The sequence below is a fragment of the Erigeron canadensis genome, chromosome 4 (genome assembly GCF_010389155.1).
Source record: "Erigeron canadensis isolate Cc75 chromosome 4, C_canadensis_v1, whole genome shotgun sequence".
NCBI lineage: Eukaryota > Viridiplantae > Streptophyta > Magnoliopsida > Asterales > Asteraceae > Erigeron > Erigeron canadensis.
This window is the reverse complement of record NC_057764.1, coordinates 25714523-25730108: the sequence shown is the minus strand read 5'-3', so window position 1 is coordinate 25730108 and position 15586 is coordinate 25714523. Positions and strand designations below refer to the sequence as shown.

The 15586-nt window shown below is 32.0% G+C and overlaps 1 protein-coding gene across 1 annotated transcript; it reads right to left on the bottom strand.

The window, feature by feature from the left end:
- Positions 1 to 111: 111 nt before the first annotated feature.
- Positions 112 to 14321, bottom strand: LOC122597239 (calmodulin-binding receptor-like cytoplasmic kinase 2). The gene is made up of 7 exons (XM_043769857.1): positions 13863 to 14321; positions 4779 to 5169; positions 1791 to 2026; positions 1497 to 1665; positions 1151 to 1240; positions 761 to 1062; positions 112 to 683 (listed from the first exon to the last, which is right to left on the bottom strand). Exons 1-7 carry the CDS (start codon positions 14319 to 14321, stop codon positions 477 to 479), a joined length of 1854 nt encoding a protein of 617 aa, XP_043625792.1. The 3' UTR covers positions 112 to 476.
- Positions 14322 to 15586: the final 1265 nt, after the last annotated feature.

Genomic DNA, 15586 nt, shown 5'->3' with positions numbered 1-15586 from the left:
GGCCAATCAAACTATTCCGAAAACTTCATATAAAACAATCTCATAAAACTGCTCAATGTAAGATGTTACATTCCAAGGCTAAACTTTTCAAATTTGAAGTACAAGAAACAATTTTCTGAGCCAGTAAATCACTATATAGATTTAAAATAAGAAATTGGCAAATCAGTATACAATACAAATTTAATGACCATGAATTCATGTACAAAAGCCTGTACTCTAACATAGAACACTACACAATATATATGTTGAAACAGTAAATAAAAATCCAATTTACAATTTTTGTATTTTGTTGGTGTATGTACCTCAATCAAGCCTTGACAAAATAGACATTCAGAAACATTTGTATCACATAAGTTTCTAACATCTTTTGTCATTTTTTTGGTGGAATCTAAGACGGGACTCACAAATTCAAAATAACAAACCCACGAATGTCCGCCTCCTCGTAATGAAGGAAGAGTGACAATGTAACACAATGGTCAAAGTAACAAATCTTTGTAGTCCTTTCGGATGTTCCACAAAACTTCAGCACATCTCCTCATGGTAGGTCTGTTTTGTCGATGAGAGGCAACACATTGTAAAGCCAGTTCTAGAATCTTCTCGAGAGCCAAACCATTGGCATCCGATTTTTCAAGGTTTGGATCCAATACCGAAATTGCAAGACCATCTGCAAACTTCGTCATTGCCTGTAATTTCCACAAATGAAAATGAGAACCAATACTATCAAAGAAAGGGCAATTTTTTAGCCTTTATAAGCACATACCCATTTAGCAGTTACACGCTCGCTAAGTTCCCTTTTGGCTTCAATAGGCCTACGACCAGTTACTAGCTCAACAAGCAATATACCAAATGAATAAACGTCACTCTTTTCTGTAAGTTGATACGTTCTGAGGTATTCAGGATCTAAATAGCCTGCAGTCCCTTTAACCTGAGTCGATACATGGGTCTGACCCAACTCTGCATCTGCTGCTAGCCGTGCAAAACCAAAGTCAGCAACCTTGGCTCGTAGTTTTTCAGTGAGCAGGATATTTGAAGACTTGATATCCCTGTGTATGATAGGATGATCTGCATTCAAGTTATGACAATTAAACCATCCCTTAGTAAACTGTGTATAATATTGTTCATTCTGGTTAGGCAAAGAATAAATGATCACCTGTATAAGTATGCAGGTAAGTGATAGCGTGTGCTACATCTATAGCGATATCTAAACGAGAGGCAAGACTAAGAAAATTTCCGTTTAAACCTGCATTTGTCAATATGCTTCATTAATATGAAAGTTCAAGCACTGAGATTGCCTGATAAAATTAAGCGAATTCCTCATTTATTCTTGAACTGTTGTAAGTCCTTAAAGAACATTTGTAAGTGTCAAACTCATAGATGTTAAGTTATATTTAATGTTGATTGTTTAAAGGATCTCAAAAACAGAACTGTAAATTTGAGTAATTCTTTTTAAGGACAGATATAAGTATCTTCTCTGATTCAAGTAAGAAACCACTTACATTCTAAATGTTCACGAAGCGTTCCATTAGAAACGTATTCCACAACAATGATTCTTTCATCTCCATGATGCAAGTACCCGTAACATTTCACGAGATTCAAATGCTCGACCTTTGTTAACGTCTGGACTTCACTCTGAAACTCGCGACCTAGATTCTTGTCGTATATACTCTGCACATAAATATCAAATACAAGCAACGTCTCAATATTAGAATTAAGACCACAATTTAATTTGTTATCAGATGAGTGCTATTGGACACACCCTAGATAGGTTTTGTGTTGTAGTATAATCTGACCTTTTTGGCACGTTTCACGGCTACAAGGGTTCCATCTTGAAGCTGACCTTTATACACGGTCCCAAAACCGCCTTGTCCTACTTTAAGAGCAGGGGAGAAGTTCTTTGTTGCCTTGTGAATTTCTGCCATAGTGAACTTTGTACTTCCAGGTTCTCTATTGTGTGTTGAATCATTCCGGGTTGCGTATATACCACGAGGTGCAGCTCTCTTCTTTCCTTCCGTAGAATCAGAAGCCTCTATAAAAATCAAACCGTTTGAATCAGAAGCTCTGAAAATTCAAAAACTCATAGCAAGTTTGCTAGTTTGTGGTAAGCAAGAGCATGCTTTCTATCGTTGTATACTAGTGTCAATGAGCTTATGACAAGAATAAAACAAAGTTGCTACATTTACAAACAGATTCTCAACAAATTTTTATATGCCACTAGGCATAACATCTTTTCCCCCTACTTTATCTAAACTTTATATATTGTTGGTATTTTAGTGTAATTGGGTTAATTGGTTATTTAGTCATAATAATACATCATATAAGTTTGGTGGTGCGGAGTGTACGCTTATATGAATTTATTATGATCTTAGGGGCGAAGCCCCTAAGGCACGGGGGTCCGGGGGCAGCGCCCCCGGGAGCGGGGTCCAAGGGGCAGAGCCCCTGGCTGGGGTCGAGCTTTGGCAAAAACGTCTCAGAAATTAATTTTCGGAACTTGAGGGACTAATTTTGTCAATCTTGGAAACTCGAATTTAACTGCCATAAAGGCAGTTAACAGACCCTGGTTTTCTCATTCTGTTGTTACGAAAATCAGAAAGATTTTCTCTCCCGTTTTCTCACAAAACTCAAACACAAATCATACAGAAAATTCTCGAATCACTCATTGTATCCGGTTGAATAATTTGGGGTGAACCACCGAATTGATTCAATCTGAAAGCGTATTGCGCCTTCAGTGATTGTGTAATCCAGTTTATTTTCGTTTTTTACTGTATATCCCCAACATATATTGGACCATCTCACACACCATACATGTAAATAAAAATATATGTTCGTAAATGTAGCGATTTGTTCATTAAATTAATTTACATACACAAAAATTTACAACAATTAAAAGAGGGAAATGATTGCCAGGCCTCCTAAAAATATGGTGAAGAGATCAATGGCAAGGAACGAAAAGAATGATACGTCTCAACATGTCAAAAATCCAAGGCATTAGAATTATCTTTAGACATATTTTTTAGGTCTATTTATCATTACACATAAAACAACCTTGCAAAAAAAGAAAGAATACATGATTTAAATTGTTGGATTGATGTATATGATCGCACTTAATTCATATTAAAGTTTTTCTATTTTTGTGTAAAACTAGGGAAATATCAATGTTATTTGTCTAACATGTCCTCTGGTCACACATTAGGTGCCAGTAATAATGCACTAATTAAGTGCACCTTGTGTGTGCCCATAAAGCACATATTAGATAATCTTTTGACAATTACATTGGGTTCGCCCTGCAATTCTAATGTTTGTTCCAAGGGCAGCATGACCCAACAAATGTGGGTCTCGGGAACCTAAAGGCGACACACCGTACTTGCAGTTTGCTATCAGTCAACAGTACTTAACAGTACTTGAACTATTCCTAGTAGTAAATTTTGAGCCCTCAAGAATTTTGAAACATTGTGTTTTTTTTGCATATAGACTCTCAAGTGTCTGCTACGGGCCATCCTAGTGCAGGGCATGGTCCACATGGATACACCCTTACATTTTAATCAGGTAAAATCAATTGATCTACCAAAGCCTTCAGGTATCCATTCATTAACACTTTCTTTTTTACAATAGTAAATGTTTTAGATTGAAAGAATTGTCAATATCCAACAAAGAATCACAAAACCTTGTGCTCTAGTTCAGCTATTGTGTGTGTCCTACTATTAAAACATATATTGAATGTATCAAACTTCCAATTCCTATCTATTTTATGCATTTTTGGCATGTTATAACTCGTACAACGATGGCGTGACACTGGTTTTGACTATGTGAACATGACAACCTATATGAATGTCATATGAGCGAAAATACTTGTCACTTAATGAAAAGGTAACCAAGTATACACATATAAATAAACTTTCTTAAAAGTTCAACAGTCAATACCGCAAAATAAAACAACTTTAATACTCATATCTTACGGCTTAGTATCTATAAATGTACTCAACTATGGAGGAATGTTTATAGTGTGAAAAAAACTAAAGTTGTGTTCATTGTATATAATGAACTTTTGTATCCTATGCACTGTATGTATTCGGGTATATGTGGCAACCGTATAAGCTGCCATTTGTAAGTTTTTGGATTAGTCACATACATAAACTGCATAAGATTTGAAGGTTCATTATATACAATGAAGACATTCGTTCACAGTTAGTTACTAGGGGCTGTTCAATACCCAATAGCAAAATAAAACAAGTTTGTAAATTTTCACCATATATCCTTGAAAAACTAACACCAGACAAGTCATAACATAATGACAATACATCTCATCATTTATGTGATAACTTTACCCTTTCAAAAAGGCCGCGTGAACGATAGTACAAAATAGGCCGCTATTGTAATGTCAGAGTTGGTTGTAACAGAACCCGATTAAGATAACCGACTATCTTGAGGGCGCTCTCACCTTCATAGTGGGGCGTGTTCTGTTAGACGTTTAAAAAAAACACATACTTACCATAATATATGATATTAACTTCAAAAACACCTCTTCTTTTTGTATAAGCTAAAGTTTTTATTTTATAAAAAAAAACCCAACAATTTATCCTTACACATCAAATAACATATGTTAGTTGCCTGTCCTAATCGATATAAGCGTAAAATTGTCATATAACAATTAACATTTGTTATCTATGAATCATTACTTTTGCTACATCATTTAAAAAAGAGTAATTATAATAACAATTTAGTACTTGTCAAAATAAAAATATATATATATGTTATATAAAATAAAAAAAATAAAAAAAAACCTGAAGTTGAGCTGAATGCATCAGACCCACAAAACGCCGACGAGCTATGATGATGTGTTTCATCTTCCGGCGGAGTAAAACAAGACACAAAAACTCCGGCGACCGATTTTGCGGCAACTTTGACCCTGTTCCGGCGACCAGTTGACTTTTCCGATGAGTGTGTAGAAGAATATGAACTTGGTGACGGTGAAGAAGGAGGGTAACTAAACTGGTTAGGTGTATGCATGCCGGATATATCTTTCCTGCTAAGTATATATATATATTGTATGTATATGTATATGTTTGTGTGTGAGAGAGAAAGAGAGAGAGAAATGGCGGGGAGGTGAATAAAATTATATGAGTATTTAGGATATGCGAAGACTTTGATTTTTAAGTTTAACGGTGGGTGTGACTAACGTGCGCTATATAATTGGCCACTTGGTATTTATTGTGTTCCAACGACTAACGATTTCATTTTTAATTTGATTATTATTTGTTGAAAATTTATTCAAAAATTATGATTGTAGAGATCGTGACTAACATATGTGTTATCTTCGTGTTCTTAATAGGAATTTTCTATAGACATCGGTTAATTTTTTTTTTTTTTAAAAAGTGTGGATCATTTGCTCGCAACAGGGGATTTAGCTTACGTTATCTTAACTTTCAATACCTAGTAGGAGGAGAAACTCCAAATTAAACCGTCCGGAGACACAACATTTAATTGGGATAAAACCTATGTCCCATCTGCAGAACACAAAGTTGCTTCACTAGAGCGCTTTATTGTGAAATTCCTTTAAATGTCCTTCTCATGTCTCGAACTCGAGACCTCCAACATGTAAAGCTGATGCTCAACGACAGAGGCGGTACCAGAAAAAAATTCCAAATGGGGCAAACTTAAAAAACTTATGAAAAATAAATCTAAAAGGGGGCAAAATGTTATAAACCTATGGAAAACTTTTAAAAATTTATGAAAAATTTAAAAATACATAACAAAATTTAAATTTGGAGGGGGGCATTGGACCCCCTTACCCCCCTTTAGTACCGCCCCTGCTCAACGAGCAATAAGTAATAAGTCACACAAGTATGTTGTTGTTAGCAACTTTTAACATGCAAAAGGATACATTTGGAATATGACATCTTTGTGTTATTGATTTGCAAAGAACAAATAAACGTTTTATTACGTTATATATATATATATATATATATATAATAGTAAATGTGACCAATGTAACAATAGCCCAGTAGTACTCATCTCTTTTTATGCGTGAGACTCTTTGGGGAGTCTGATTTCCAAATGAACACGCAGGTTCAAATGTCGGTTTGTTCCTAATAACTATGGGGAACCATTGCTAAAAGTTTAACCAGGTAGGAACCTCTTGTGAGGATTGAAAAGCTAGGTACTAGTATTGTACATAGGATATGAGTGTTTCCATCAATCTACACTTTTTTTTTCCCAAATAGTAAATGTTGGACACAAGAAATAGTTATTGTTGACATTTTTATTATTATGCAGCCCTAAATACAGGATTTAACGTACACAAAAAAATTGTGCGTTCTATTTAAATTATAATAAGTATATATATAACTATTTAATACATCTTATCTACAGCCCTTACAACTTCTTCTAGCAAAACCATCTATTTTATTATCATCATACTTATGCCCGCGCAATGTGGCGACGGTTGGGTAGTGATGACGAAGGTGGTGGTGGTGACGATGGTGGGGGCGGTGATGGGGGCGGCGATGGTGGTGAATGTAAAAGTAGTTGATGTTAAATGTGGTATTGTAGTTATTTTTAAAGTGTTGGGGAATCTATATTGTAAATTATTTCATTAAGGTTATTATAGATATATTAGATAGAGATGTTTAAAATACTGAATAAAGAAGAAGAGTATTTTTGGTATTTTAAAGGCGAAAAGTTTAATGGAAAAAAAATGGTTTGTTTTATTCGATAGTATAGATATATTATGGATCGTTGTTAGATTCTCATAAATTGGGAATTTATTATATCTAAAGTGTTTAAATCTCTTTTAAATTTAGTTGATTTTCCAATTAATATAGTATACGCTTTTGTTACTAGAAAATCTTTAGAACTCTAAATCTCGATTTATTAAAAGATGACCCTCACATTTTTGGAAATTTAGTGTCAAAACACTTTTACTTGATCAAAATATCAAATATTATCCAAGTTTTGAAGCATTATATATTGTTATAAATTAAGACAACTAAACTATTTCGAGAACATGATGCCTAATTATAGGTGGCTGCTACGTACTTTAGCAAGTCAAGCATGCTTGTGACATGAGAGACCGTCTTATATATATGGAGACTTGCGATTCAATTTGTTGAAATTCTAGTTCAGCAAGTCAATTAATTTGAATTTCGAAAATTCTTTCTTCAATGAAGACTGCACGAGATACCTTCATATATATGTAAACATGCGCAAACCGAGCACATTGATTCTATATGAGTCGGTATACATGATATTATTTTGAATCGTAAGAGTTGAATTGATGCCCAAGTTTGTACAAGCTTGTATGAGTCATGGGGAACCAAGTTTGTCCAAATCAATTCACAATTTGGATTTATACAAACCTAAATATACATGAATGTCGAGTCTATTTAACCTTTAGAAGAGCTAGGCTAGTTTACAATACCTAAAGGGTATACTTGTCTTTTCACCATATGGACACGCGACAATGCATTGTGGTCAAATTTGGGGGTTGTTTCCAAAATATGGATCCCCATTTAACATAAAGCCAACATATTGGTCCATAGTGAAAAGTCTCACCAAATTCAATCAAATTGGTATTGCATCCAATGGCAAAAAGGGTCACGTTTCATAATGTATCAATAACACAACGATAGAAAATATCTGAGATAATGAGGTAATAGATCATAAGAGGTGATAAGTCATAAAATGTAATAGTCAAATGTTTTAGCCGGCTCCATTTTCGGATTTAAAAATTCGTCGAAAATATATTAAATGATATCTCTAATGAAAGAGCATGTAATTTTAATAATACCTATACAACTTTTATAATTTATCGATATACAGTTTTTGAGCTACAAGATTTTTAATGAATTAGAAAAAAAAATGATTTATGAAACGGGGGGGGGGGGGGGGGGGGGGTGGTTAAAATTTAAGGAGAGAGATGAAAATGAGTGGTTGAAATTTAAAGGTATTATAAGTATATTAGGTATAGATATTTAAATTAGTAAACAAAAAAAAGGTATATTAGGCATTTCAATTCATTAATTTTGAATTTGAAATAAAGTACCCCTTATTTATAATGTATAATTTACCCTCAAATTAAAACCTATTGGGTTTATGATGGTACATACAGAGACTTGATTGAGTCGAAACTCATTTTAAACAAAAAAAATAAAATAAAAAAAATAAAAAAAGAGAAACTTGATTGACAATCACACAAACACCTTACAGAAGGCAATTTTGTCCTTGTTGCTAAAAATATAAAAAATACGGAGTAGTAGAGGTGCAAGAAAAAACCGATTAACCGAACCGAACCGATTTGTAACCGGTAACCGAAATCGGTTAGTAACCGAAATAGTAAAAATCGATTATAGGTTACTAACCGATTACTCTTTTCAAAACCAAAAGCGATTATTAACCGGTTAACCTATAACCGGTTAATTTTCCAAATAATAACCGGTTAATCACATATTATATATTTATATATATATGTATGTATATAAATATATATATATCAGTCATATTATATACATACACTGATATATAACCAGAAAAATCGCACCGTCAGATGATTTCGTAAGCTTTCAATATATCTATACTAAATATAGATTAATTCTTATTTCATCCGATCCAACATCAATTGTTTGTTGTTTTTGAGATTTGGGATGATGAAGTTTGTTGTGTTTAGAAAATAATGTTTATTTGGAATACAGATTTTTTTGCAATATGGGTTCGTCGCTTAGGCTTTGGAATATGTTTAAAAAAACCGAATATCGATACCGGTTAACCGGTTATTATTAATCGAAATCGGTTAGATAGGTTTCAATTTTAAAATCTAAAAACCGGTTATTAACCGGTACAAGTTAACCGTAATCGGTTATTACTGTTTCAAAAAATAACTAAAACCGCTAAATCAGTTAACCGCTTCTTGCACGGAGTAGAATAGATTTCATTACTTGATATATCACATACGTCAACATCGTATTGAAGTTGTATTATAAATATAAAAGTAGTTATAAATATTATCATTCTTACTTGGTTTTGTGGGTCCTAAAACAAATCGTTAACAGACAGATATAGTCTTTGACAACAAAAACTAACTCAATTCCATTCCACATACAAAATCAAAACATTACATATATAACAAACCAAACTTTATACCAAAATAAATCAAGATATTACCTAAAAATCCATGGGAAAAAATGAATCATAACTAATGATTACTTATCTGATACAACATGTTTATCGATTTCAATTCGTCGTATAGTGCGGACTTCATGTTATGTAAGCATTGTCGAATATTACAAAGAGTCTATGATCGTATTTCAGAATTACAAATTTTATCTTTAGAAATATCTATGGTTGATTTTCACTAAATCATAAATAACTAACTTTAATTAATATTAAACATTAAAATAGAAATTTAGTTGGTTAATTGACATTTTAGTTTAACTAAAGTTTAATGGTTGATGTATTTTAATTAGACATTTTTGTATTATAAAGAATTAAAAGATTATGAAAATGTTAAAAATTGCTTTACAAATATTATTGATCTTATTTCTTATATCACAGATTTGATTAATTATTTCTGTTCTCAGGTTATGAGAATACAATTTAGTTGTATAGAAACAAAGGTGATGGATATATATCTTTTTCTTTTGAATAATGACACAACAGTGATGGATATATATCTTTTTCTTTTGAAAATAATGACCCAAACTTTAAATGAAATATCGTGTGATCGAGTGTGCCTATCAATCGATCTCAGCACTAATATACATCCATGATGCTTTATATGCATAAGTTAAAAAAAATTTACTTATTGAATTAATGCAAAAAAATTCTGGCACAATATCGTTTAATTAGATCGTCATATAAACCCTAACCCGCGGTGGCGCGGTCCATTGGTGTTTGACCCAATTGACCCTTACCCAAGATCTCCACGGCGTCGACCCAAGGAATGGCACCACTTGTGATCTGAAGACAATGGTATAATGTGATAATGTGGATTCTTTAACTTACAACAAAACAGCATACAATGATACGATTATTTAAAATGTAAAACATATTGGTAAATAATTGGCAAACATAAATTTGCTAACTACAAAAGGATGGTTGAAGAAGTCATATCCTAAGTTGGTAAAATTTTGGGATTCTTACATGCCACTTCATTTAATATATGAAACTTTCGTTGCCATATCACAGTCAAAATATAGATGTAGGGACCCACTTGCCGTTCCAAAAAAAAAAAGAAGATGTAGGGACCCACTTGAGATTGATCAGTACATTAATGGGTTAATCAAAAGGTTGGTAATTTGGTAAATTCAGTGATAAGATTGTAATTTAGAGATTATGAAGCCAATTAATTAAGTGTCTTTGATCATTGGTTCATTAATGACATGATGCTTAATCTTAAAGCCATGGCAAACACCATGATTTGAAGGGTATGAAATTATGTATACTTGACTGACATGTTTTTGGCCTAGCAGTATTATGGTGACCCAATGATCAAATGGTAGGTTTAAGAGACATATATGTATTAAGGCTTGTTTATATGTATATGTACGTACTCTATTAACAAAATTAAAGTAATTGATGAACTTGTGAAAAAAACAAAAACAAATGATGATCTAGTAAGTACAGTCCAGCTGCAGAAATAGCAAGCCAAATTAACACTTATGAATTATGATCAGCTTAATTAGGTAAGAACATGATAATATACAGAGGCTTAACAGTACTATAAAACTAGGCGATCGCTTTAGACTCCCAAAATTCCATGACCTCAATATTTTGTATATTAGATTTAATGTTTGGATTTTAGACTAAATATCATTATATAATTTGTATTGCAATAACACTTTTATTGTTTTTTGCACCAACATTTGCATTTTTCTATGACTAGTGATTCAATAACAAAAGTCGAACTACTTTTTTTTTAATACTTTAACTTATATGGTAATGAACTAAGTCTCTAAAATTGATCTCGTTTGAGGCATCCAAAAACCTTACGTTGCCATTGATAATATATATATGGGTAAATTACAAAAATCATATCTGAGGTTTGTTCAAAACTACATTGGTCATACCTACAATTTAAAAATTACGAGAGTCATACCCATCGTTGTCAAAAACTTACATTGACCATACCTATCACTGACGGCATTCAATTTGGCCATTAAGTCAAGTCACGTGCTGTGCATGTAAGGTATCAAAACCGTAATTACGTGTATACTTCATGTATCATTTGTGTAATTCACCATTTCACCCTAATAAAAATTATTAAGATATTTATATTTATATTTCATTTATTAAAATGGGTAGATATTCTATATTAAAATTCACACACACACACACACACACACATATATAACCTATTCGAAAATAAAAATTAAAAAAATTATAAAGGATGTCATCATACAATACAAGTTTAGGCTTAGAAATTTTAAGATTAGACTAACGATTAACCCTGGAACTTTAAAGACAAAATACTACAAATTGCTAATTTTGAGATATTATCTAAAACCGTAACGAGTATTCGATATTGCTATACCCTTCTAATCTGAGGGGGATGTCAACAAATCTACGAAAAAATTATATTGCTTTTTAAAATTATATTTTTTAAATAGGTTTGTATTAAAAAGAATAAATCATAAATTAATAATAATAATAATAATAATAATAATAATAATATAATAATAATAATAGTAATATATAAAAGTGAAAATTCTAGTGGTTTTGGTGGTTCTCATCCTTGTTATATTCACTATACACATATAACAAAATAATAATGACATGTTTAATAGTAAATGTATTCTTGTATCAACTATTTTTCTCGATATACTTTTCATTATAAAAAGTATTGTTTCATAATAAATGTCATATCTACCCAACTTAATAAATGAAGTATAGATAAAACTCTAAAATTCTTAATAATTATTTTTATGGTGAATTACAAGGATAATACCTGAAGTATGCACAAAATTACAGTTTTGATACCTCACATGCATGACATGTGACTTGACTTAACGGTCAAATATACGATCGTCAGCGATAGTTATGGTAAGTGTAAGTTTTTGACAACAGTGAGTATGACTCGCGTAATTTTTAAATTGTAAGTATGACCCGTGTAGTTTCGAACAAACCTCAGGTATGATTTTTGTAATTTACTATATATATATATATATGACAAAATCATGGTGATAATTAATTTTTAAGAACTTGACTCTATCCAAGTATTGCTTTGTTTTGGCATGCACTAGATTTCTAGTAACCGTAGACACTTGTTCAGGTCGAAATACTACTTAAAAGACATTTTTTTTTTTGAACCGCTGAGTTAGTTTTAATCCACTTTGATCAAATAATTATTCGAGTCAATCTGATAAGCGATAATCACCAAACACATACACAATATAGAATTAAAAAAAGAACTGAGATTCTAAAATTTAACCACCTCTGATCATACTACATTGTTCATGTTAGAGATTTATAGTAAATTATTTTAAAATTGTAAGAAAAGTACACTGGCAATCATGTGTATCTCTCATGAACTTATGAATAGATAATTTCAGAATGTAAATATTGTCAAGTCTTGTGACAAAACTTGCATGTGAAATGCAACAGTACATATATACTAAATCAATACTTGAATTTGGGAGTTTAAGTATATGAAAGACTAGCTAGTAACATTTAAAATTAATGTAATTGGGTCAAGTTATCAGTGGGCTTGGGCCAGAGGCCACAATTAATCAAGGCGCCAGAGAATGTTCGGCTAGTACCCAGTTACCCACTGCACCCGGCCTGTAAAAACAGCCGAAAAGATGAGGCTCTAGGCCTCTAGCTAACTTGGTAAGGCATCCAAAGAATCAAGTTGTCCCGTATCACAACTCACAAAGTCACAAGTGAAGTAGCTAAAGTTGGCAAGACTACAAACAAAGACTTGCATGGTGGGATGGTCACCAACCGCCACTCCCTTTGTAAACCCAGGTTCGAATCTTGTGGTACATGAGCTTAAGGGTTTCCCAATAATATATTCTTTCTATGTTGAAATAAAACTGTAGTTCGTGAACTGGGTGGACTTGTTGTTAGAGCATCTTCAATGGTTAAATTTTTATATAAAGTTTTTTTATAAAAAGTTATTGAAAAAGCTTTTGCTCCAATGATAAAAAGCTTTTGAAAGACTTTTTTTTTTAAACAAAACCATTGTATTACAATTAAATATAGATGAGAGAGAGTATTTATTTCTATCAATAGGTTGAAGAACTTCAAGCTATTTTTTAAAAAAGTCATCTTCTTGTAAAAAGCTTTTGGAAGACATTTTTAAAAAAAAAAAATTTTTTTTGCTTAAATTACCATTGGAGATGATAGTTCCACCTATGCTAACTAGACTCCCGTGACAACTAGGATTAATTAATAAAAGGTACACAATGATTTTAATGTTTGTCCGTACATATAATAATCATTGTATCTATAAATCTTCGGCATTACTTTTAAATATTTTTTTGCCAATAGAGTTGATGGCTAAAGTCTTTGATATTTCACCAAGTCTCACTTTCAACATTTGTAGGGTATATTATTAGGTGATTTTCAAGAGTCTTGGTTACATACCAATTACATCCGTGTAATTTGTAATAGTACTTATATGCGAGTAGTTTGCTTGTTAAGAAAAAGAAAATCGTAATATTTTCTCACAAAAGAAACATAAAAAAGAAAATTAAAGGTAGCTATAAAAATATAGTATCGATCATCTAAGCTTGAAAATATAAATCAAAGTTATATATATCCACGAGAAACATACAAAAAGGAAAAGAACATATATATAAAAGAATAAGAAATTTAAAAATTCTAAAAACAGAGGCACGTATGTGGCATATATATAATTTCGTAGCAACTACTGCAGGCCGCTGCTGTTGAAGAACATTAACAACCGATTTTGGTACTTGTATTTCGCCAAATTCGTAAGTAAGTATTACATGCCCTTGATCTTCGCCATAACGTAGTAAATCAAACTGCTCGGTTTTGCCTTGTTTTGTTGCACAGCCGTTTGAAAGCTCTTTAATTGGAATTTTAACTCGACCTAGTTTCTTGTCCCAAAATAGCCCAACGGATTTGATCTTGACAACTAAGGTTAGTTGGTTTTTTTGAGCCGAAGTTTCAACAATGTTGACCTTCATGGGATGGTTCCATTCCGAGTTGGGATTAACAAGCGGTGTTCGCTCTTTGTATAAAACGTGGTTCAATCGACGGAGGGAAACGACTGCATAGATATTCTGCTTACTGTCGTATGGAAGGGATTTTACTAAAGCGGAGATAAGAGTTATGTCTAAAGTTCGGTATTGAGTCATGAAGTCCATGATTGATTATTATGTTATTATGATCGATCGATCGATCATGTATATGGATATATAAAGGAAAAATTGTCCGTAATAACTGACCTAGAGGGTTATGTATATATGGCAATTTATGGCATTAATTGATTAAAAGTATATTTCCTTATAACGAATTTAATTATATAAGGAATTAACGTTTTTTATTTTATCGTTTTATTTCCATATAAACCAACTGGACCTTTAAACACAAGTGGGCATACGTACAAACCCCCTATATTTCTGGACTGGACTTACCTAAGCAAAAGCCCAAAACACATAAGGCCCAACCAACACAAACACAAGATATAATAAATATATCAGGCTATCATACACATATATTAGTTTTTAAAAAATAACACTTTAATCCTTTAAAATTTAAGTGATAATCACCAAACTCATATACAATATAGAATAAAAAAATGACATTCTAAAATTTAACTACCTCTGATCATACTACATTTTGGTAATGTTATAGACTTTCCCAATTTTGAAATTAATGAATGATACACTGGCAATGTCAATAACTTATAGCTGATTGATTTTGAAATTAATGAATTATACACTGGCAATATCAATAACAAACCGATAAAGAACATCAGATTTTTGAAGACGCTCAATGGCAGAGTTAATATATATGATCTACTAGTTTTCAGCCCCGTCTGATGGACGAGTAAATTCAAAAAACATTTTACAGGTTTCTTTTTAAGTAAATTAGGTTTTGTTTGAAATGATACATATTATAGATTCCGTATCAATAAGTTATAGTTTATATGTTAAGATATACATTTTTACAGTAAATAAATATTTTCAATAGATACATTTTCATCAATTAGATGAGAGTTTATTGTATACATAATCAATTGTATACAAAGTCAAATGGGGGAAAAAATTATCGGTTTGTAAATGTTCTACAAAGAATTTCAAGATAGAATTAGGTCGAATTGTTAGAAGTCGTTGTGGAAGATTTTTAATTGAGGTTTTTTAGCCTTTTCAATTATTATGTAAACGTAAAAGTAGAAGTAAAATAAATAAAGGGGTGTTGGCCGTGTCCAGGAGGGGTTTCAATTTTTTTTTCTTTTATGTTATATTAAATTAAAGTAAATTAAAGAAAAAAATGGTAGAAATAAAAGGAGGTGTAGGCGGGAATTTGATCTCAAGAAGAGCTTTGGTGACTCAAATGTTTCTTTAGAATCCTCTTTTGCGGTATTAGATAGATAGAGATAGAGATGAGCTCAATGTCGGGGCTGTTA